Source organism: Corythoichthys intestinalis, chromosome 22 (assembly GCF_030265065.1).
Source record: "Corythoichthys intestinalis isolate RoL2023-P3 chromosome 22, ASM3026506v1, whole genome shotgun sequence".
NCBI classification, from domain to species: domain Eukaryota; kingdom Metazoa; phylum Chordata; class Actinopteri; order Syngnathiformes; family Syngnathidae; genus Corythoichthys; species Corythoichthys intestinalis.
In genome coordinates, this window is record NC_080416.1 from 24,720,376 (window position 1) to 24,742,380 (window position 22,005).

The 22,005-nt window shown below is 38.9% G+C and overlaps 1 protein-coding gene across 2 annotated transcripts; it reads right to left on the minus strand.

The window, feature by feature from the left end:
* Positions 1-222: 222 nt before the first annotated feature.
* Positions 223-21,178, minus strand: paqr7a (progestin and adipoQ receptor family member VII, a). Of its 2 annotated transcripts, none has more exons than XM_057827769.1 (2): positions 21,061-21,178; positions 223-11,445 (listed from the first exon to the last, which is right to left on the minus strand). In XM_057827769.1, the coding sequence occupies exon 2, from the start codon at positions 11,429-11,431 to the stop codon at positions 10,379-10,381; it is 1,053 nt and encodes a 350-aa protein (XP_057683752.1). In that variant the 5' UTR covers positions 11,432-11,445; positions 21,061-21,178; the 3' UTR covers positions 223-10,378. The 2 variants fall into 2 exon arrangements, with proteins under 2 accessions (XP_057683752.1, XP_057683751.1); XM_057827768.1 differs by having other exon boundaries at positions 223-11,442; positions 21,061-21,175.
* Between the last annotated feature and the right edge of the window lie 827 nt (positions 21,179-22,005).

Sequence of the window (22,005 nt, forward strand, 5' to 3'; positions counted from 1 at the left end):
TTTGTATTTTTTTTTTCTTTTTACATAGCGTTTTGACAGTTGCCATCATATTTTCGGAATCAAAGCACTGTATACCGGAACAGCGTTCCAGGGCTGAATCTTATACCGGAACTGCGTTCCTGACCGTTCCTGCCCACTTTCACCCCTGGTCGCGATGCAGAAATCGCAGACATCAAGGAGTGGTGGAGATCTTCATTTTCATATATTTACAGTACCCTTTTAAACGTTTTTTTATTCCCCATTTTTCTTTGTTTGGATCGATTATCATCTAAAATATTGGGGAAAATGCAGCAGTAACGAAAAAAATAAAATCAAGCGATAGTTATGAGGTAGATATCCATGACTTTTTTACAGACGCCAATTTTTTCATTGTGATGTAATTTGTTAAAAAGTTTAAAATATGCGAGTGAATAATTTTTAAAGTCGTTTTTTTATGTATTTATTTTTTTAAGCTAAATATTTGACATCAATTAATGATTCTAAACTAAAAATGACATTCATTTCAAATAATAATTACGATTACTTACCTTCTTTTTATGGCTGGGTTGAAACAAAAGCAGTTACGCGACGTCTGTAAATGGGGGTTTCCAGGGTAAAACGGACAAATTAAAAATAGTTCGGGGGCTTATTACGCCATGAATCTGCTATGGCAGCATATAGACACATTGTTCTATCAAACACAACCGTTCTTTTGGCTTAAAATACAGTTTACCTTAAAGAGGGGTGCAAGAGCAGAAACTGCCTTTTCAGCCTTGTCTGTGTTTTCCGCCATATATATATATGATAATATTGAAATATTTCCACCTTTATTCTGTTTTTTTTTTTTTTTTAACATAAAAGAGCAAAAATAATGAAGAAAACACTATTAATGCAGACCCATGGAAGTGTAGTCCAGGCAATACAAACACACGCACACACAGTAGGCTATATGCCAATTAAACATTTTTATAAATTATCAATACAATTGTCGTTGACAAATAGTTATTCCCACTCAATTATTATCTTCATTCAATGTTCCAGATAAAAATAACCGAAATAAATTGACAAACAATTCAACCAGCATGTTTCCAAACCCAGCAGCTCAAAAATCCAATTCCCATAATGCCTAGTGTGGCTTAGCTTACGGAAAGGTACACTATTAGCGAGCACTTGTAGCCGAGGCAAAAACCAAACATTGCTTTATGAAAGTTTTGAAGGAGATAGTACATTTTCTCGTAGGCACCGTCTGTTTGCATTATTCTAACACACTTAATATAATCAATCAGGGAATAGTATCTTTTCTCGTATTTACCGATTGACTGCTTGCATTACTCTAACACACCCAATATAAAATAAATAGCATTTATATCATAGTTTAGGGAAAACAAGCAGAATACAGGGCATAAAAGATACACACATACAACGCCTTCTTTTCAAGGAAGCCCAATGTGTGTGTCATGCAATTGACTTGCAATCAGTTCTCTCGGACAGTCCAGAACAAATGGCGGGACGCCCCGTCCCAACACAAGGAAAACCAACGCCCGATATCCGACTGATAACACAACTGCAAACGAGTCCAAAAGCCCCTTTGACGCTAAGGTGGCAAAATCCACAACCCTCGTTGCCCTGACAACAGTAAATCCCGAATCCTCCTGTCCAATCCACAAACAGACAATAATCTTAAACAACGGCCAAACACACCCTTCTTCCTGCCTACGCCTGCCCAGCGAGAGCCTTAAAAAGACTGAATGTTTAATTGATCGGGGTCATTTTTCTTGGGAACCTTTTGTTGACGTGTGATAGGGTGACCTTGCCTCCCCACCCCAGTGTTTCGGTTTCACCTTGCCGTTTTGATCGCTGTCGACCTGAATAAGTTGTCAACATGTTTTCGGTGAGCCTTCTTTAAACCTTTCAAAATGGAGTCAGTACAAAGGGTTAAGACTAAGGTGAACGCACAGAGTTTGGCCTTCTGGCCAGATCGTGATCCCGCCGGCCTGGGTTGTTGGGGCTGCCCCAGCGCATGCCGGCGGTCTGGCTGGAGGGTCAGATTCCTTCAGTTTACAATCTTCATCAGCACAATGATGCGACACCAAACAGGATTTTACAGATCACATTTGTATCCAAAGTAGAATAAATGTATTTTCGACTTAATTACTCTTTTGAGTACATGAGCATTTGATTATATGCGTATTGATCATAATAAACGTCTTAACAACTGGGCAGGATCTCTGGGAACACGTCACACAAGCAGCACAGTACCGTAGTATTCTGTGCAAAATGTCAGTCAATTTCAACACACGCTAATTGGTCCCATGAAAAAAAATAACCGGATATTTTCATGAATTTATAAAAACCCTGCTGGACGCCCCTGACAGGATGTAAAAAGTGGATATGTCCGGGCAAAAGAGGACGTTTGGACACCCTATCACACACTAAATGTAACTTGTCGCGTTAGCATTAGCATTGACTTAAACATGGTTAGCATTCTCTTAAGTCCTCGGACAACTTTTTTTTTTTTTTACAAACAGTTCGTGGCTTCTAGATGAGTTTAAATGAAAGTAAAGTACTGATTTTCCTGCTTAGTGTGTATTATCGTTGTCTTCCCTGTAGATGCTACAGTATGTGCTCGTCTGTCTATTCGTCTGTTCATTCGAAATCGTTGGAAACCTTTATTTATTCTTGGACTAAAATGTTGAATTTTACAGATGAAAATATTTTGGGTAACTGTCGACAAAACTAGACAAAAAAACTGAAGCTAAACGAAGACAAACACATTTTGAAATGACTAAAATATGAAAGACTAATAAGTATTTTCGTCCAAAAGACTAAGACTGCCAAAAACAACACTGCAATGATCATTGTTTACTTCCCCGGGAAACACAAAATGATTTGACAGGCCGTACCCATAAGCGGATTTTAAGGGGGGGAGGGGGGCCTGGCGCCCCCTCGTGGCCAAAAAGTGTCATTGCATGAAATTGACTTTCATATATAAATAAAAGTTGTAAAGCAATAAAACTGCAACAAAAATGAAATGGAAAAAAAATATTTTTTTTTATAATGGGTCAAAATTATTTTTCGAACAGATCATGTGACTAGCACCTTAGACAGTCATTTGCCCTGCATATAATTTTCAAACAAAACAATAAAAAAATAGGGGAGGGCAATTTTATTTTTCAAATGATATTTTTTTTTGGATTGAAAACACTTTTTTTTTTCTGATTGAAGCAACTTTTTTGGGGATTGAATGATTTAGACACAAATGTCCTACCCATAAAATGGCCCAAACACAAAAGGGATTTCTTCAATTAAAGAAAACTTTTTCACACAAAATTAAGCGTTCAAATGCAATTTTTTCAATCACAAATATTTTTTTGCATTCAAAAACGTTTTCCATGATTGAATTTTTTTGGATGGATGTTTCCTTTTAAAAATGTATATTTTTTTAAACAACTTATCTTTTGAATTAATAAAAAAGACAAAAACATCCTAGCCAAAATGTTTCCCAGACACAAATCAACATTACTTCAATCAAAAAAGTTGCTTCAATCAAAAAAAAAAAAAAAAAAAATCAAAGAAAAATAGCTTTCACATGCGTTTTTCTTAGTTTCAAATTTATTTTTGCATTCAAACACATTTCTTTTGATTGAAGCGACATTTTTTAAATTAAAATATATATTTTTATTGAAGCAACTTTTTTTGGGACTGGATAATAAAGACACAAATCTACCTCCATATGGCTCCGCCCAGGGGATACAATTTTTGACCGGGGTAACTACATTGGCACGACACCGGCGTGGATGACGATCTTGGCGAAAAGTATTGCCTAAGCAGCCTGATTTAGAATTCCCCTCAAGAATGATGGAAAAGAAAAAACGCTCATTGTCAACTTATTATTATAAATTTTCTTGTAAGTTAATTTTATTGCTAACACTGCATTTTGGGTTCATCAACATGTTGTGCCCCCCTTCCTCAAAAGTCAAACTCCGCCTATGGCCTTACCTGGCCCCCTCACCGCCAGTTTGACACCGGTGGCATAGAGTTTCTGATGTTTGAAAAAGTTAAAAAATGGAATAATGTTTGAATTCATACAATGAATAAATTACATTTTTCAAGACAATCAATCTGCACAAATATTCCATAATACAGTCATAATAACAAGCAGCTTTGTGGGCACATTATTATGAAAGCTAATATCAAATTAGTCCGGTCCAGTCGTTTGGGGTCAGATGCGCAATGTGCCGTGCTGAATGCTTCGCAATGTGTTCAGCGCCATTAAGTTCCCAGTTTAATTGGGGGTGACGTATTTCCGAGGACAGGCAGGGAGGGTCTCCTAGCATTCGTCCCTTGTGACTCACACGCTAGCAATGTTGCTTGGTGAGAGTCCAAAGCGGCCACGTCATTTGATAAATTGAAAAAAGGAGCCATTCTCAGATGTCTTTGTGAAATCCTTTGTTAAAATAAATTTAAACAAAATTAAAATAAAGATGAGACTACCGTCATTTGAGCCTGTTTTGAGGGAGTGGTCCCGTCACATTGAAATGAGGTACATTTTACCCTGTACAAATTTACCTGCCTAGTCATGGGTTAAGATTATCACGCAAATTAGACACACTTTTACATCATAATCCAAATAACAATGCTCATGTTCGAGTGGCACTACTGCCATCAATCGCAGCCAGTGAGTTAAATGACCCCAAAACTTGAGCAATTCATTTAATCAAGTTCACAATGTTAACTTCATTGAATAAGTTACTCTATAGTGCTCCAACGATTAATCGAATAATTCGAGTAATTCGATTGGAAGAAAGCTTCGGATCAAATTTTGCTGCTTCGAGGATTCGTTTAGAATGGCGTTGTAATGGATTGTTTTGAAAGTGTTTGCATTTTGTTTTATTCATTTGGGTGGATACACTGCCCTCTATTGGCAACAGTGAGTATGACATAACTCATGAAACATGGCTGGACCCACCTGCTCCCCGTTAAGACCAACAGAAGTTTTTGTTTGAGCTAATATGATTGTTTATTAAGGGTGTAACGGTACATGTATTGGTATTGAACAGTTTCAGTACGTGGTGCTCGGTTCGGAACGGAGGCGTACCGAACTAGTTTCTGACGTAATGTAAACCTTACTTTTCGAGGCTGTGAGTCGATCGGGTTACTGTTTCTTAGTGTAGATTATATTTACTCCGTTTTCTCTACTATAGTGAGGACCAACACGGAAGGACAGTATAACCCAGAAATGTCAACGGCGCGACAACGTGGCCGCCGCGAGAACGCCGTGAAACGCGGACGTTAAAGTCAATCAGCCAATGCACACCAGTTGCAGTGCGGCTGCGTGTTAGACGCGTCCCAGAAGCGGCTCAACTTGACGCACGCGAAAAGAACGGCAGAGTTTATTATTTGACGCAAAACGTGGCCCTCCTGCGTCAATACTGCTAGCTAGGATTGGGCAGACCGGAGGTCACTCGTGTAAAAATACGGTGGATCAGGTCGATTTTCAAACTAATATGCAATCATAACTCACTTTTTGAGTCCATCAAATCTCTTGAGTGGCAGATCAGGGCACAGTTGACTTTTCTTTGTTGATTTACTGCTTTCTTCTCTGCTATAATAATAATCAACACAGCCCCGTGTGTAATACAAAACCCTCCTACCACAACAAAACAAGTAGGAATTAATATTCACATAACAACTAAAGTTATACAACATAAAATATACAATATAAATGAGTACTACATCACATTTGTAAAATATAAACACATAACAAAATAAATCTAGCCCATTTAAATAAATTGAAATGAGCTAAAACACCTGTAATTAAATAATATTACAGATTCTGCTTACACATCTAAATTTATTAATTTCTGTGTGGCGCTTTAACTTGAGAAAATCCACCAATAAAGCTTTTGAAAACCGTTCATAAGGGGAAAAAAATGATTCATTGAGGCATTTCATTTGTAAAATACATGTTAAAATCTTTGTCATTGGGTTTGCTTTTCTCTTTAGCACATGACTTCTTTTTTCTTCTTTCTATCAGAAAGAAAGCTGATCAATACGCGGGGTCTGAAAGGCAAACTGCTGTTGGATTATCTTTAATTACCCGCTACTGTTTGAGCAGAATTCTAGCTTTGTATAGGCTAATGTTCCTATTGTTGAAAGCACAAAGGTGTGTAATAAAGAACCAGCATTTATATTTTGCATTTTGTTTTCTTACTGTACCGAAAATGAACCGAACAGTGACCTCAAAACCAAGGTACTTACCGAACCGAGATTTTTGTGTACCGTTACACCCCTATTGTTTATGCATTCGTAATTAAGTACAGTATATTTTACAGTTTTTTGTGGGAATATGTTCGAACAGTTTAAGAACTTTGAAAAAAAAGTATTTTACGGAATTTAAGCTATCAGACATCTGCTATGCAAGTTAGCCAATTGTTCTTTTGTTATACTTTCATTCATTTCATATTCATTTTAAATGCATTTATTGCTCTTGTGAAATGAAAGTGCTGCATCTCGTTTGAAAAAACATGTTTTCCCATTTAATGCTCTTTTGAAAGTGCAATCTTAGAATGCCTTTGTTTTACATCTCCCAAAATTTATTCAACACATTAAATGTTCTGAATCCAATTACTCGATTATTCGAACGATTGAAAAACGTGTTCATTGACGAAATATCGTCATCGTGGACGAAAATAACACTAATACATGACCCCAAATGTGATGTCTAGATACTGTGTTGGACACCAGGTCTTAAGTTATTTTTTTTTTTTGATGACCAAAAACAGTAACTTGCCCTATAAAGAGTTAAGGGTGTTCAATCTATCATGACATCTGAACTGATGATTTTAGCATTAAAAGACAATAAATTGGTCAGAAAGTTGTGTTTTTATCATCTTAAAAATCAATGCCACACAGTTTCTTTTCCAAAAGGCCCCATGGACACGATGTGCGTATTCCCATCATTCGCATCAACATGCAAATGTCACGCTGAGGCCACGCTGGGTGCAACGCGGGCTTTAAAAGGCTGCCATGGAGACGGAACAAGAGGCTGCCCGATCGGCTCCGTGTGCCGCATGTGAAGTATAACTTAAGAACGGCCGATAAAAGAGGCTAAAAGAATGCTTATTTTGTGGTGCATTCGCTGTCCTGTCGTAAAATGACATGATCAGAGCGCCTCGTTATTGGCTGCGAGTGCACGCAAAAACACGGGGAACATGTCCAATTGGGCCCGGAATCGGACATTATCATAGTTCAAGAAAAACAACAAAACTTGTCTCCACCCTTGAAGGCTTTCCACTGTATTTTCTAGATGGTGTGAAGTCAAAAACACAGAGCTGGAGGAGTTTCATGGAAAATAGTTTGGGCTGTTACACAACATTCTCGTGACTGAAAATGGTCAGGCCCGGACCCACACCAGGAACTGCTTTGGCAGATGTTATTTCAAATAACAATGACTTACCGGTTTGGTTAGTGACATAATTTGCCAGATGACACTTAATGACATAAACATTCAGTAATGCCCATAATAGTGTTATAATTATGACAGTCTTATAACGCCGCTGTCAAATAAAGTGTTACCTATTAACCCAAATAAATCAGCAAATAAGCCGCACTGGAGTATAAACCGCGGGGTTCAAAATGAAGCCACAGACACTTGAAGGCGAAGGACGCATTTTCCTGAGCTCCGTTATCGGTCTCTGATAACTCAGGCGCCAGCATGCCTAATGCATCGAAAAGAGGAGAAAAGACTAACAAGACTGAAGGCATGGAAGATTTAAAATCTTCTATGCATAAATTAGAGCAAATTATAGCTGAATTCTTGGTCCAAAATCGGGACCTCTTGAAGCAGAATCAAGACGTCTTGAAGGAATTCCAATTGCTGCGGGCTGAAAACGAGAAACTGAAGAAGACGATGAAAGAGAGAGATGATCGTATCAAAAAACTGGAAGCTTTGGCAGAGGATCTGGATCAAACTGGATCACCGGCATCAAATTGAGAACACGTGCATACTCGCAAGTTGTTCAGGGTGACCATGAACCAAACTACGCAACGGTGGAAAAGCAGGTGACTGATACAAGAATTGGGGATAAGAGTGGAACAGCAATTCATTCAACAATGCTTTCCGCTAGCTTCACGAGGGAATAAACCGCCAATAATACTCATGAAGCTTACTGATCGAAAGAATAAGATATCTCTTCTCAGACAAGGTCGTCTCCTGAAAGGATCCAACATCTTTTTCAATGAGAATCTAACCCGCTGCAACACTGAAATAGCAAGAAAGGCACGTCAACTGAAGAAAGCGGGAAAGATTGAGAGTACATGGACCTCAGATTGCAGAATTTTCGTCAAAACACAAGACCAGAAAATGAAAGTTATCAGGCAAGTACATTGCCTCGATCGACTATGGACCATTGGGAAAATGAAGGATGGTTATTATAATAAAAAAAAAAACTTGTAATCATTACGAAATCTGAATGACAAAAATTGATATTTGATATTTTCTGCGTCCTTTATGGTATACTGGGGACAGGTTTCAATAAGCTTCGGCTTCTCCCGTTAGCCCTTTTCTTTTTGGGTTGAATTAATTGTAAACACATATAAATGCTGTATGTTTGTTTGGATTTGTCATGCCTGAAGGGGAAATAAAATAAATAAATTTTAAAAAATAAAAAAATTTTAAAAAAAGGAAAAAAGTAGCGCCTCATAGTCCGAAAATTACGGTAACAGGCAAATGAGTATGGAGTAATTTTATGTTAAATGGGGGGGTGAAACTAAATTTTTATTTTAAAAAAAAACAACAACAAAAAATGTATCAGTACAGTATCGCCGCAACCTTTTTGGGTCCATTCACCACTGTTTTACAGCTAAAAACAAGACTTAACATTCATGAACAGTCCATTCATCAATAAGACACGGCTCGTGTGAAATCCCTTCTTTAAAAATGAAAAAAAAGTATTCAAATATTAAAATATGTGCTATTAAAACTTCCCTCATCTCAACGCATGACACGCACATAAAATATTAACACACCCGTGCTAATCATCTCCTTCAAGTGCTTATTATTGTACGAGTACACGTAATCGGCTCATTCACAATGTAGCCGTCGCTCTAGTGAAGTAGATTGTGTGTTATTTTCTAGCAATAATTTTGCCTGTGAGAACTTAGGTTTATGAAATACCATAACACAACATTTGTTACGCCTGTTAAGATCCAATGCAAGAGATGCACACAAGTGTTAAATCAGAGTTCAGGCGTTCAAGTTATACTCAGGTGGAGCATCTGGGGCTTTTTCACACTGACAATATTGCATAAGAATGGCATTTGAGACATGCCGTCTACTTCTAAAATTAGCAGAGTTTAAAAGTGATTTAGACCGATATAAAACATTTGAGTAAACAAGTTGTGAATAAATTATTATGGAGATGTTCGCTTGCTAGCCTAGCTAACCGCTAACCTGTTCTCAGTTTTCTTGTCATTACTGTATTGTTTATTCTTGGTTTTTGCTAATTGAGATTCATCCCAAAAATGCAACAATTCCAGTGCCACTTCATTGTGCATTTTTTGGTTGAATTCTACTCCAGTCAAACGAATATTTTCTTTCAGTACGCATTTGTGCAAGTTACATCTAATACCAAATTGTGAGGCAACTTGGGAGTTCGTCTGGAAAGGTGTACTCTGTAAACCAGAGTCCAGGAAAAATCGTTTTTCTTCGACAAGAACCAGTGGTGTTCAACATAACGCAGGGGGCCCAATTAGGCTCGCAGGGTTGTTTTCCCTGACCGGCACGTTGTCGCTCATTACAGAATTTTGAGACTGGTGCTGTAAAAACTATGATTTCAGTGATGAAATGCGTACACTACTGCACTTGGTTCACGTTTGTGTCCACAGTCACATTCGTTCATTCGTCCTCTCCCAGTCAAAACAGCTTGAACACCTAGCACCGTCAATGGAAGTCAATGTGTAAGCAAGGAATTGATCCAAAAATGCCCCAAACCAACCAGAAGTGACCCGAATTCAATTGGCAGTTACCTGAAAATCAACACAGAATGATCCAAAATATACAAGTGAATCTGGAATGCCTCAAAATGTACAGGAAGTGACCTGTAAGTACCCTAAAATTACATAAAAGAAACCCGAAATTAAGTATTTGGCTTCCATTGCTAACAATAGATGTCCAATTTCCTTTAACTGTGAGGACTAGTTGTGAATGTTCATATTTCGGCGACGTTGACGGTGCTTAACGTCAAATGCCCAATCTATGTCGCCCCCTACCAGTCAACATGGATTGGACGCCAAGCGCCGTCAATGGTAACCAGTGTTGACAGCTCTCGTTTTGGATAGCGTAAGGTGCACCTAATATTTTGAAGTAGAAGCCTGTCGGTGCATGTGATTAGTTAGTTCACTTGGACTGGCGATCCAATAGTTCTTTGGCCTTCCTCAGCATGAAGGCAGCGATGAGCACGCACATCAGCAGCGTCAGCCCGTAGAGTGCGACGAAGAGCGCCGCGTCGTCTCCGTCGTAGAGCCGCGCGTACACCTGCCGTCGCCCGCCGTAGTCCAGGAGCGAGGCGTTGATCTGACATATGGTGCAGCAGGAGAGCAGAACGTGGAACAGCTGGTGGCCCTGACCCAGGAAGTCGCATCCTCCTGGCCAGCAGCGCTCCAGCACGGGGAAGGCGAAGAAGACGGCGCAGCCCAGGAAGAAGGCCACATGGCCCAGGTGGTACACCGCGGCCGGGTCGGGGTCACCGAATAGGAGTCTGTGGGCCACGGGACTAATGTCCCACAAGTAGGCCACGGTGGATGGAGTCACCTGGCTTACCTTGCGCACCCAAGGCGGTAAGGTGTGGTTCCGGTACTTTCCGTAGCAGCAGCCCAGACACGAAAGCCAGCTGAGCAACGCCACCACGGGCATGAAAACAGCGCCGACGCGCCGGAAGAAGCCTTCCTCGGCCGAGTAGTAGTAGTGCACCAACGCGCTGCTGTACTGGTACTGCGCCACGCCCACGTAGTCCATGAAGAACAAAGTGTAGTGGGTCATCTCCGACTTGCTGCCCAGGAGGTGAGCCACCACGCTCCACGCCGTGTAGTTGAGCGCCGACAGCATGAGGAGGAGTAGCGGCCACGCGTGCCGGTCCCGTATCAAATCCACCGTCTCCGCCACGTGACTCATCTTGGCCAGCAGAACCAAGAACGCCAGCAAGTGCGTCCAGATGTTGACAGTCTCGTTGTGGCGGCGGAAGGCAGACAGGAAGTAGTAGCTCCAGCGCTGATGGAGCGGCCGGTATCCGGCTCGGACGTAGCGTTCGCGGAAGAAGTGGGGCACTTCGGTGTCGCGCACGGTGGCGGGCATGGACGGAGACGCCTCCGAGGTCAGCAGACGGAGGACCTGCTTGATGTGCTGCAAGCTGATGAAGAGGCGACCGATTCGCTCCATCACGATGGTCGTCATGGCGGCAGGAACTGCTGACAAGTAAGCCATATTCTTGTCAAACATCTTCAGTACTTTTTGACACTTGTTTGGAGTCCACGTCAAAACGTCATTCGCATATAATGGTACCACTATTAGGGCCAAAATGGCTGCCACTGACGGTGCTAGACGTCCAATCTCTTTTGACTGAGAAGGCAAATGAATGTTTGTTCAAAAAAATATATACTAATAAGTAAAGACGTCCCGATCGGTGCCGATCGATCGGGTCCGATCACGTCATTTTATAAGTATCGGAATCGGCCAAAAAATATCGGACATGCATTTTTTAAACATATATATATATATATACATACATTTTAATTAAATCGTTTTCTAATTGTATTTCACGTTACAGACAAAATGTCTTACACTCATCTGTCAAATTTATCGCGTTAACTGCGGTAATTAATTTTTAAAAAATTAATCACGTTAAAATATTTAATACAATTAACGCATGCGCTGCACAACCCACTCACGCATTGTCGCGTTCAATTTATAAAGGCTCCGTTTTACCTATATATAGAGCTAAAAGGCAGTGTAAAATGAGTAGAGTGAATTTAGGTAGTCTTTGGAGCCTTTATTTAATTGGCTAAAGCCTTAAAATCCCCCTTTCAACAATTAATAATATCGTGGGAAGCAATGTGGGGAAGAAAGGTAGAGAAGATATATCAATTGGTGTCACTACGCACAGTCATGGTTGCACTTCCCATCACGCATTTGGGCAGAACAGTTAAATGGCTACAGTATCATTTACTGAAAGCTCAACAAATACACTAGATGGCAATGTTTAGTCACAATATACAAAGTCACATTTATCCTTTAAGAATTACAAGTCTTTCTATCCGTGGATCCCTCTCACAGAAAGAATGTTAACAATGTAAATGCCATCTTGAGGATTTATTGTCATAATAAACAAATACAGTTCTTATGTACTGTATATTAAATGTATATATTCGTCCGAGTTTTTTTTTTTTTCATTTTTTTCTTAATGCATTGCCAAAATGTATATGATCGGGAAAAATTATCGGGAATGATTGGAATTGAATCGGGAGCAAAAAAAAAGCAATCGGATCGTGAAATATCGGGATCGGCAAATACTCAAACTAAAACGATCGGAACGGGAGCAAAAAAACATGATCGGAACAACCCAACTAATAAGTATAAATAATTCTATAAAATACAGTATATAAGTGAAAGAAAATATATATATATATATATATATATATTAGTGCTGTCAAATTTATCACGTTAACGGGCGGTAATCAATTTCTTTAATCACGTTAAAATATTTGACGCAAGTAACGCATGCACGGAAAGACCTGTTCATACGTTGCCTCAAACAGTTTACAATGACGCCGTTTTAGCACATTGAGAGCGAAAAGGCAGAGAACTGCGAGTGGACACAGGCGTTCATTGCCTTGGCAACTCTTTCACAACAAGTATTGTGGCGAACGACGTGGGGAAGAATGACAGGAAACAATTTTTTTCTTAACAAGCTTAATTGAACACGACGCAGATCATACTGTATACCATTTGCAGCCACCACTGACAGTCATGGTTGCCTGACTTCCCATCATACATTTGGGTGGAACAGTTAAGTTGCTACAGTATCATTTAGTGAAAGCGCAACAAAAATAATATTCCTATCTCTCAAAAAAATTATGTTCACAAAAAGAAAAGCGCTCAATGCAAAGAGAACTGGCATTCCAAATCAAAATAGCTATGCAAAATACACATAAAACTTAGACTTTGCCTTGGCTAGATCTCTAATTAATTTAAAACTCGCCATTGACACCTTGTGGTGTATTTCAATCACTAGCATACGTAGTTAAAGACACTGTGGAAGAACGGTAGAGAGCCCATGTGTCGTCACGTTCGGCGACGTCAACAATGGCGAGCTATTAGTTTTTTGATTGAAAATTTTACAAGTTTCATTGAAACGAAATAAGAGGGGTTTTAACTCATTTATTTATTGTCATCATCATCGATATCATTGACAGTTACTAGATGTTAGAGCAGGGCGGTAAACCGAAAATTTACCGTCACCGAAATTCTTAACGATGACCGACGTAATTTTGACCATGTCGGTAAATTCGGTAAATTAATAAAACAAGAAAATATAGTATTTTCATCCCGCTTTGATTCTGTGTTGTTCGTCTATGTGCATTCCCCTTTAAGAAAGCAGTGAATGTGCTTACGTAGAGAGTCACGTGATCATCAGCAAGCCAATCAAACAAAAGTCCGGTAAGCTAACGCTAGCAGCTAACGCTACAAGCAAAACGTGATGGAGTGTGGCTTAAGGGAGGTTCACCAAACTTTCAACCGACATTTAGTAGACTCTTGGTGGCATCCAGACGGGCTTTCACCCGCTGTCCTCCTTTGTTCTCACGATTTCCGGAGATGGTGCTTTCAGTGCTTTCTACTGGTAGCCAGGCTAACGCTAGCTAGCGGCTAACGCTACAAATGAACGTTATGGAGTCGGATAGCGGCTCTAACCTTGTCGAAACGGCTGAACTTAATGAGTGGATTGGGCACGGACTGCATCTAGCAATTACTATGTGGCGTTATTTTGTATCTGCCTGTGTGTGATTCCTCTGATAGCTTTTGTGATGGTAAAGCATTCAGCATAAAGTACAATCCAACAGTGAAATCTATAATATAGCCGTTTAATGGCCACAGCTATTTTTATTGTACGTGCATTTATTAAAAAATGCACTGGGGGGAAAAAAACCCTTAAACCATAAAGTAAACACTTGTATTTAATAATTATGTCACAGCAGCCATTAACAATAAGTTGTCTTTTTGAAGTGTACTGTTCAAGCTGCAAGTCATTTGTGTTACAATTACATGTTTGCACAGGCATATTGATTTTGACAATGTACATTGTTCAAGTCATACACGCTGTTATAAATGTTCATACTTGAATTCTTATTGCTTACAATACATTTTTATAAACTTAATGTTTAGACTGCATGTACAATTGTTAAATACAGTATATCAAATTGAATGCTGGTAAATAAATCAACAAGAAATAGTTAATCTGTATTTCATGCATTGATTCAGATTTTCAAATTATATAACAGTCCGCTTGGGCGAATTTATCGTCATTTATCGTTATCGAGATAAATCTGCTCAATTTATCGTGATACATGTTTAAGGCCATATCGCCCAGCCCTACTAGATGTGATATGATTAACCCGAAGAAAGCTTATCAAGAATATAAAATTAATAATATAAATTACTATAACTTGTACTCAAATTTATCTTTTAAGAACTACAAGTCTTTCTATCCGTGGATCCCTTTAACAGAAAGAAATAATGTTAATGCCATCTGGTGGATTTATTGTTCAAATAAACAAATACAGTTCTTATGTACAGTATGTTGAATGTTTATGTCCGTCTTGTGTCGTATCTTTCCATTCCAACAATAATTTACAGAAAAATATGGCATGTTTTAGAGATTATTACGATTAATTAATTTTTAAGCTGTGATTAAATCGATTAAAAATTAGGGCTGTCAAACGATTAAAATTTTGATCGATGACTGATGCCACATTTGAGGAAGTTGGAAAGTCAGAGTTTACAACCTCCCATCGGAAAAAATACCATTGGAACGCTTCCACAACTTGATCGGTGACGAGAAGGCAGGTTTGCTGGAAGTCAAAATGTCTTTTGATAACCAAAATAAACAACTTGTCGCGATCAGCCATCTTTGCTATTGACATTCGCTTGGAACGAGGGGGAGGGCCAACCGACGTGTAAAACATGTTTGCGGAGGGTGGCTTCCGAGGAGGCAGTACCTCCAATATGATTTTGCTTTTATACAAGATAAAAGGTTAGTAAACACCATCATGAACACTTCCCACCAGCTACGAGAGTTAACTCCAGCGTGTTTAGTGTGTCTAGTGGTGGTGGTAAAACGAGTTTTTTTCTCTCTGGCAACTGTGTGTTGAGAAAGAGAGTGTGTATAATGTAAACATGATACGAGTCATACACACGTGCTTTTTATGGAAAATAATTAGTGATGCACGATAATACATTTTTCAACCGATATCGATAACCGATAATTTCCTGCCCCGTCCACCCGATAATGTCACGCCGATAATTCTATTCAAATATGTATGTAAAATTTTAAAGTATACAAAGATCAAATGTTACTGTGCAAAAATGTAATTTAGTGCCATTTTCCCCACATCATATGTGAACAAGTAATAAATTACAACAACTAAACAATGGCAATGACGTTGTGTAATGGTAAGCTTTTGGCAACAATTACTTAGAGAGTAAACACCCAAGTTGCACAAAAATGCCTTTAAAAGTAAGCCATTCCTAACATATATCACATTACTACACTGCAAAAACACCTTAAAACTAGCAGAATTTGACAAAACTGTTGATTGCACACATTTGGAGGCTAAATCAAGTATATAATTATCGGATTGCCTTATCCGTTGAATTTCGTTTTATCTGGATTATCTGTGTGACGTCATAATTGCCATTATCGGCCGATAATTATTGGTGACCGATATTATCGTGCATCTCTAAAAATAATTCCACTATTTTTGTTCTGATGGTAATAATGTTGAGCTGTGGCTGTGGGTTTAGGCTCACCTTTATATTATTAAGAATATATACAGTGCCCTCCATAATTATTGGCACCCCTGGTTAAGATGTGTTTTTTAGCTTCTAATTTTTTTTATTTATTCAAATAATATGGGACCTTAATGGAAAAAAAAGAGAAAAATCCAACCTTCAATACAAGTGCATTTATTCAGTGGGGGAAAAAATCCCACACAAAGAAATGAGTATTTGACATCAAATAATGTGTGTCACAATTATTAGCACCCCTGGTGTTAATACTTTATCAACCCCCTTTTGCCAACAAAACAAGGTCTGGGGACTGAGATGGCCATGGGAGAAGCTTGATTTTGTGTCTGGTGAACGATTTCTGTGTAGATTTGGCCATATGTTTAGGGTCATTGTCTTGCTGAAAGACCCAGTGACGACCCATCTTCGGCTTTCGGGCAGAGGGCAACAGATTTTGATTTAAAATGTCCTGGTATTTCAAAGCAATCATGATGCCATGCACCCTAACAAGGTTCCCAGGGCCTTTGGAAGCGAAACAGCCCCACAGCATCACTGACCCACCCCCATACTTCACAGTGGGTATGAGGTGCTTTTCAGCATGTGCATCTTTCGTGGCACGCCAGATCCACTTAGAGTGTTTGTTGCCGAAAAGCTCAATCTTGGTCTCATCTGACCAAAGCACACGGTCCCAGTTGAATCCCCAATACTGCTTGGCTCCAGACGTTTGCATTTATGATTGTGAGTGAGGAAACATTTTCTCCGTGCATGCCTCCCAAACAGCTTGTTGGTGTGTAGACAGCACCTCATACCCACTGTGAAGTATGGGGGTGGGTCAGTGATGCTTTGGGGTTGTTTTGCTTCCAAAGGCCCTGGGAACCTTGTTAGGGAGCAGGGCATCATGAATGCTTTGAAATACCAGGACATTTTAAATCAAAATCTGTTGCCCTCTGCCCGAAAGCTGAAGATGGGTCTTTCAGCAAGACAATGACCCTAAACATATGGCCAAATCTACACAGAAATGGTTCACCAGACACAAACTCAAGCTCCTCCCATGGACACCTCAGTCCCCAGACCTTGTTTTGTTGGCACAAGGGGGTTGTACAAAGTATTAACACCAGGGGTGCTAATAATTGTGACACACATTATTTGATGTCAAATAATTATTTCTTTATGTGGGATTTTTCCCCACTGAATAAATGCACTTGTATTGAAGGTTGGATTTTTCTCCTTTTTTTCCATTAAGGTCCCATATTATTTGAATTAATAAAAAAATTATTAGAAGCTAAAAAACACATCTTTTTCAGGGGTGCCAATAATTATGGAGGGAACTATATATTATTTTAACTTAACTTTATACTTATGTTCCAATTTGCTAATATATTTTGAAAAATAAAAATCCTGTTCAATAGGAAAAAGTTTAAAAAAAAATTTTTTTTTAACCCAGATATCTGAGAGTAACACATTTTAGAGCTGTAATTGCAATACCGTGATATTGTGGCTTAAGTTTATTATACCCATACCTGTCAAGTTGTACGGTTTCGGCGTAATTTGTAAGAGTGAGAACTGATTTTTAAATGTGTACGCTGTACATTCACAATCTGTACGTTTTTCGTGCATTACATTGTTTTTTTTCCGTTCAGATTTTGTCACCGTTTCGGCAACGAGACAACGCACCGAATCTGTAGCCGTGTGCTCGCGAGAATTGCACGCTGATATTAGCGTCTGCCTCTTCCGATCGCGTGACTGCACATGCACTTTCGCCATCATTTCGTGACTAAACGTGATAAAAATATGGATGAACCAGCTCTTAAGAAAAGAAAAACTGTTGCCCATGGACGCCATCTATCAGAATGAGAGAGACAAAACTGGTGAATATGACCGGATGGATTAAAGCATCTTTGAAAGGACCACAGTATTCATTTTGCGTGCCGTGTGGATTGAACAATAAAGTTTCGGCATCAGGAATCTACGATCTCAGAAAGCACATCGAGACAAAGGCTACGTTCATACTGCAGGTTTTAATGCACGAATCTGATTTTTTCGTGTTTTTCCGACTCGAGTGACGCATTAACTTGACGGTCTGAATGTGACAAGTCGCATAGAAGTGGACCATTTCAAATCCGATCTGGGTCACTTTCGTATGTGGTTCAAATCCGATCTGGGCCACATTTTTCCAGACTGTTGCGGCGGTCTGTACTGTCCAGTCTCTCAAATCGGAATTCATGCAGCAATTACGTCATCAAAAAGCGAGAGAGACGCTACGGCAGCGGTGCAGCTGTGCGTCATTAGCGCCTAGCTTGCCTTGAACACGGCTTTTTAGGAAGGGTCGGACTTGACAACAGTCATAAACAAAATTAAAATGGGTTGAGGATAAGCCTGACAACAGTCATAAAAAAATAAAAATGGGTTGAGGATAAGCCTGAGAATGATCGGTTTTATGTCTGCTCCATATAAGCGATATTTCAACATTGCTTACACGGCCGAGAGTCGGGGCAAACAGCCCGTATGTGCGTGTGACATGCACGGACAGTGCGTGCATGCTATCGATCCATATACTTTGAATTTAAACCTAAACTGGGATTATTTATGTCTGTTATCTGTGTCCTCTTTTTAAAAAGCAAAATATGATATCCCTGGAATGACGGATGACAGCTAGCATGTTTGGTCATTTGTTTTGATGTTTCTGCGCATGTCTTGCTCAGCGCGTGTCGAACTGCGAATTAGTGCGCATGCGTAATACTTGAATGGTCTCAATGGACAAAGGCAGTCTGAACGGGCACGCAAAAAAAACAGATATGACAAAAAATCGGATTTGTGCATTAAGACCTGTAGTATGAACCTAGCCAAAAGGTCGTAAAGATGCAGTCTGCTGAATGAAAAGCTACAAGCCTATTTATGAACATTTTTTACCACAAAACAAAACCACGAACTCATCAGATGCTGTGACGAAAGCTGAGATTTTGTTCTGCCATTTTGTTGCCAAACACAATTTGCCTGCAACTATTGCTGATCACTTCTCAGAATTAGCAAAAGAAATGTTCCCTGACTCAAAGATTGCATCGGTAAGTGAATTTTATGGATTGACCTTTTTAATTTTTAATTGGACATACTCACGAACTACCTTCAAGTCAAACTGAATTGCGAGCTGAAGTGCCATGAAGTGCAGCCATCAAAACACATGATAGAAATTGCCAAAAGTGCTACATACAATTTTAACAAAAGTCACAGTTAAATTTTAGTAATCATGATGTAGCTGAAGATATTGATTGCACCAGGTTATATGTGAAAATATTACCAATAAATTCATATTATTTTAAAAATTGAGTTTTATTTTTGTTTCATATTGCACGCTACATAAAACGTTGTAAGTAGAGATGTCCCGATCGATCCCGATCGGGTCCGATCGCGTCATTTTCAAAATATCGGACTCGGCAAAAAAATATCGGACATGTCTGTTTTTAATATATATACTGTATATTTTTTAATTAAATCGTTTTCTAATTGTATTTAACGTTACAGACAAAATGTCTTACACTCATCCAGAGTCTTTAGTTTTGGCTTAAACTAGGGCTATCAAATTTATGGCGTTAACGGCGGTAACAACTTTAAAATATTTAACGCAATTAATGCATGCGCTGCATTACCCAGTCATGCATTGTCGCGTTCAATCTATAATGGCACCGTTTTACGTATACATAGAGTTAAAAGGCAACGTTAAATGAGTAGAGAGAATTTTAGCAGCCTTTGAAGCTTTTCTTTAATTGGCTAAAGCCTTACAATCCCTCTCTCGAATAAATTAGAATTATCGTGGGAAGCAATCTGGGGAAGAAAGGTAGTAGTTGATCTTTTTCTTAACACCGTATTTTATTTCCCAACGCAGAGAAGATATATCAATTGGTACCACTACGCACAGTCATGGTTGCACTTCCCATCATGCATTTGGGCAGAAGTTAAATGGCTACAGTATCATTTACTGAAAGCTCAACAAATACACTAGATGGCAATATTTAGTCACAATATACAAGGTCACATTCATCCTTTAAGAATTACAAGTCTTTCTATCTGTGGATCCCGTGGATCCCTCTCACAGAAAGAATGTTGATAATGTAAATGCCATCTTGAGGATTTATTGTCATAATAAACAAATACAGTACTTATGTACTGTATGTTGAATGTATATATTCGTCCGAGTTTTATTCATTTTTTTCTTAATGCATTGCCAAAACGTATATGATCAGGAAAAATTATCGGGAATGATTGGAATTGAATCGGGAGCAAAAAAAAGCAATCGGATCGGGAAATATCGGGATCGTCAGATACTCAAACTAAAACGATCGGAATTGGATCGGGAGCAAAAAAACATGAGCGGAACAACCCTAGTTGTAAGATTACTCACCAATTTGTAAGGGCATACGTCACTATTTGTAAGATTGCCAACGGCCTCGGGTTGACAGGTATGGATTAAAGCTTAAGACACCATTTGAATAGATGTCTATTGTAGTGACCACTGACCGTGACAGTCGATTTTTCACGTACAAAAGGTGGTACTGATACCACACTTTGGAAATCGCTTGTTAAAACTAGAGGAACAATTGAGTTTTACTAGTTCATTTGTTCTACTTTGTTATAAATTTGAAATTGATAACGACAATCAGTGATCATAAAGAGTGTTTCTGGTCATTTGTAAAATATAAACTTTGAGAATTTACAGGTATATGACGCCAACCTGACTCCACCCTCTAACCTCAAGACAAGTTTAATTGAGTCTTCATTCAAACTATAGCCTTTCATTTTGCATAATTTATTGTGTTAACTCAAAGGAAAGTTGAAATAACGTGACGAGTTGTACTTTAAATTTTCCGATGAAAAAGTACAAAACCGTACTTATCTTATCTGACGCCGTGAATCCTACACGAGTGGCGAAAAAGTTGAGAAAAGTTGTTTCTCTTCGCCTGTTTTGTTATCAGAGGGATTTAATACGCTTTGCATCGGAGTTTATTTAACGTTGAAAAGCTTTTTCTCACCGTGTCGGCCGCCTTTTACGCCACAAGACGGCGGTCCGTCGTCTTCCTCGACCAGATGACAAAACTCAAGTCAACAGAACGGAATGAAGAGGGTGGCGTCAAATTATCCGACAGAAGGGAACCGGAAAATCAAGCGGAAAAGGTCCCGGAAGAAATAAAAGTAGTTTCACAATGTTTACAAAACAGAACAACTCACGTGGACGGCCGGAAATCATTCATTAATTTTCTATTCAATTCACATATGCAAAGAAAGAGGACAATTAGGTTTTATTGTTGGAGCTTTTACTTTGAAAGGAGGGATATCACTTTTGAAAAGGACACTATATTGACTTGTCTGTTTTTAAAACTATTGCGTTTGACTTTTGGGGTAGGGTGGGTACAACAGGTTGATGACCCCAAAACGCAGCGTCAGCAATAAAATTAACTTACAAGAATATTTATAATAATAAGTTGACAATAAGCGTTTTTTGTTTCCCATCATTCGTGAGGGGAATTCTAAACCAGGTTACGCCGTTTAGGCCATACTTTTCACCAAGATCGTCATCCATTGAATTTGGTACGCCCGCCAGTGGCGTGCCAATGTAGTTACCCCAGTCAAAAATTGTATCCCCTGGGCAGAGCCATATGGAGGTAGATTTGCGTCTTTATTATTCAATCAAAAAAGTTGCTTCAATAAAAAAAAAAGTTGCTTCAATCAAAATATATATACTACAAAAGTCGCTTTAATTAAAAAAATGTGTTTGAATGCAAAAATAAATTTGAAACTCCAAAAACTCCAAAAATGCATGTAAAAGCTATTTTTCTATGATTAATCTTTTTTTTTTTTTTTTTTTAATTGAAGTAACTTTTTGATTGAAGTAATTTTTATTTGTGTTTGGGCCACATTTTAGCTAGGACACTTTTCTCGTTATTATTCAATCAAAAAATAAATTGCTTCAAAAAAAT

Coding starts and splice junctions, on each gene's coding strand:
- paqr7a (XM_057827769.1), bottom strand. CDS start 11,431: ATGACGACCATCGTGATGGAGCGAATCGGTCGCCTCTTCATCAGCTTG.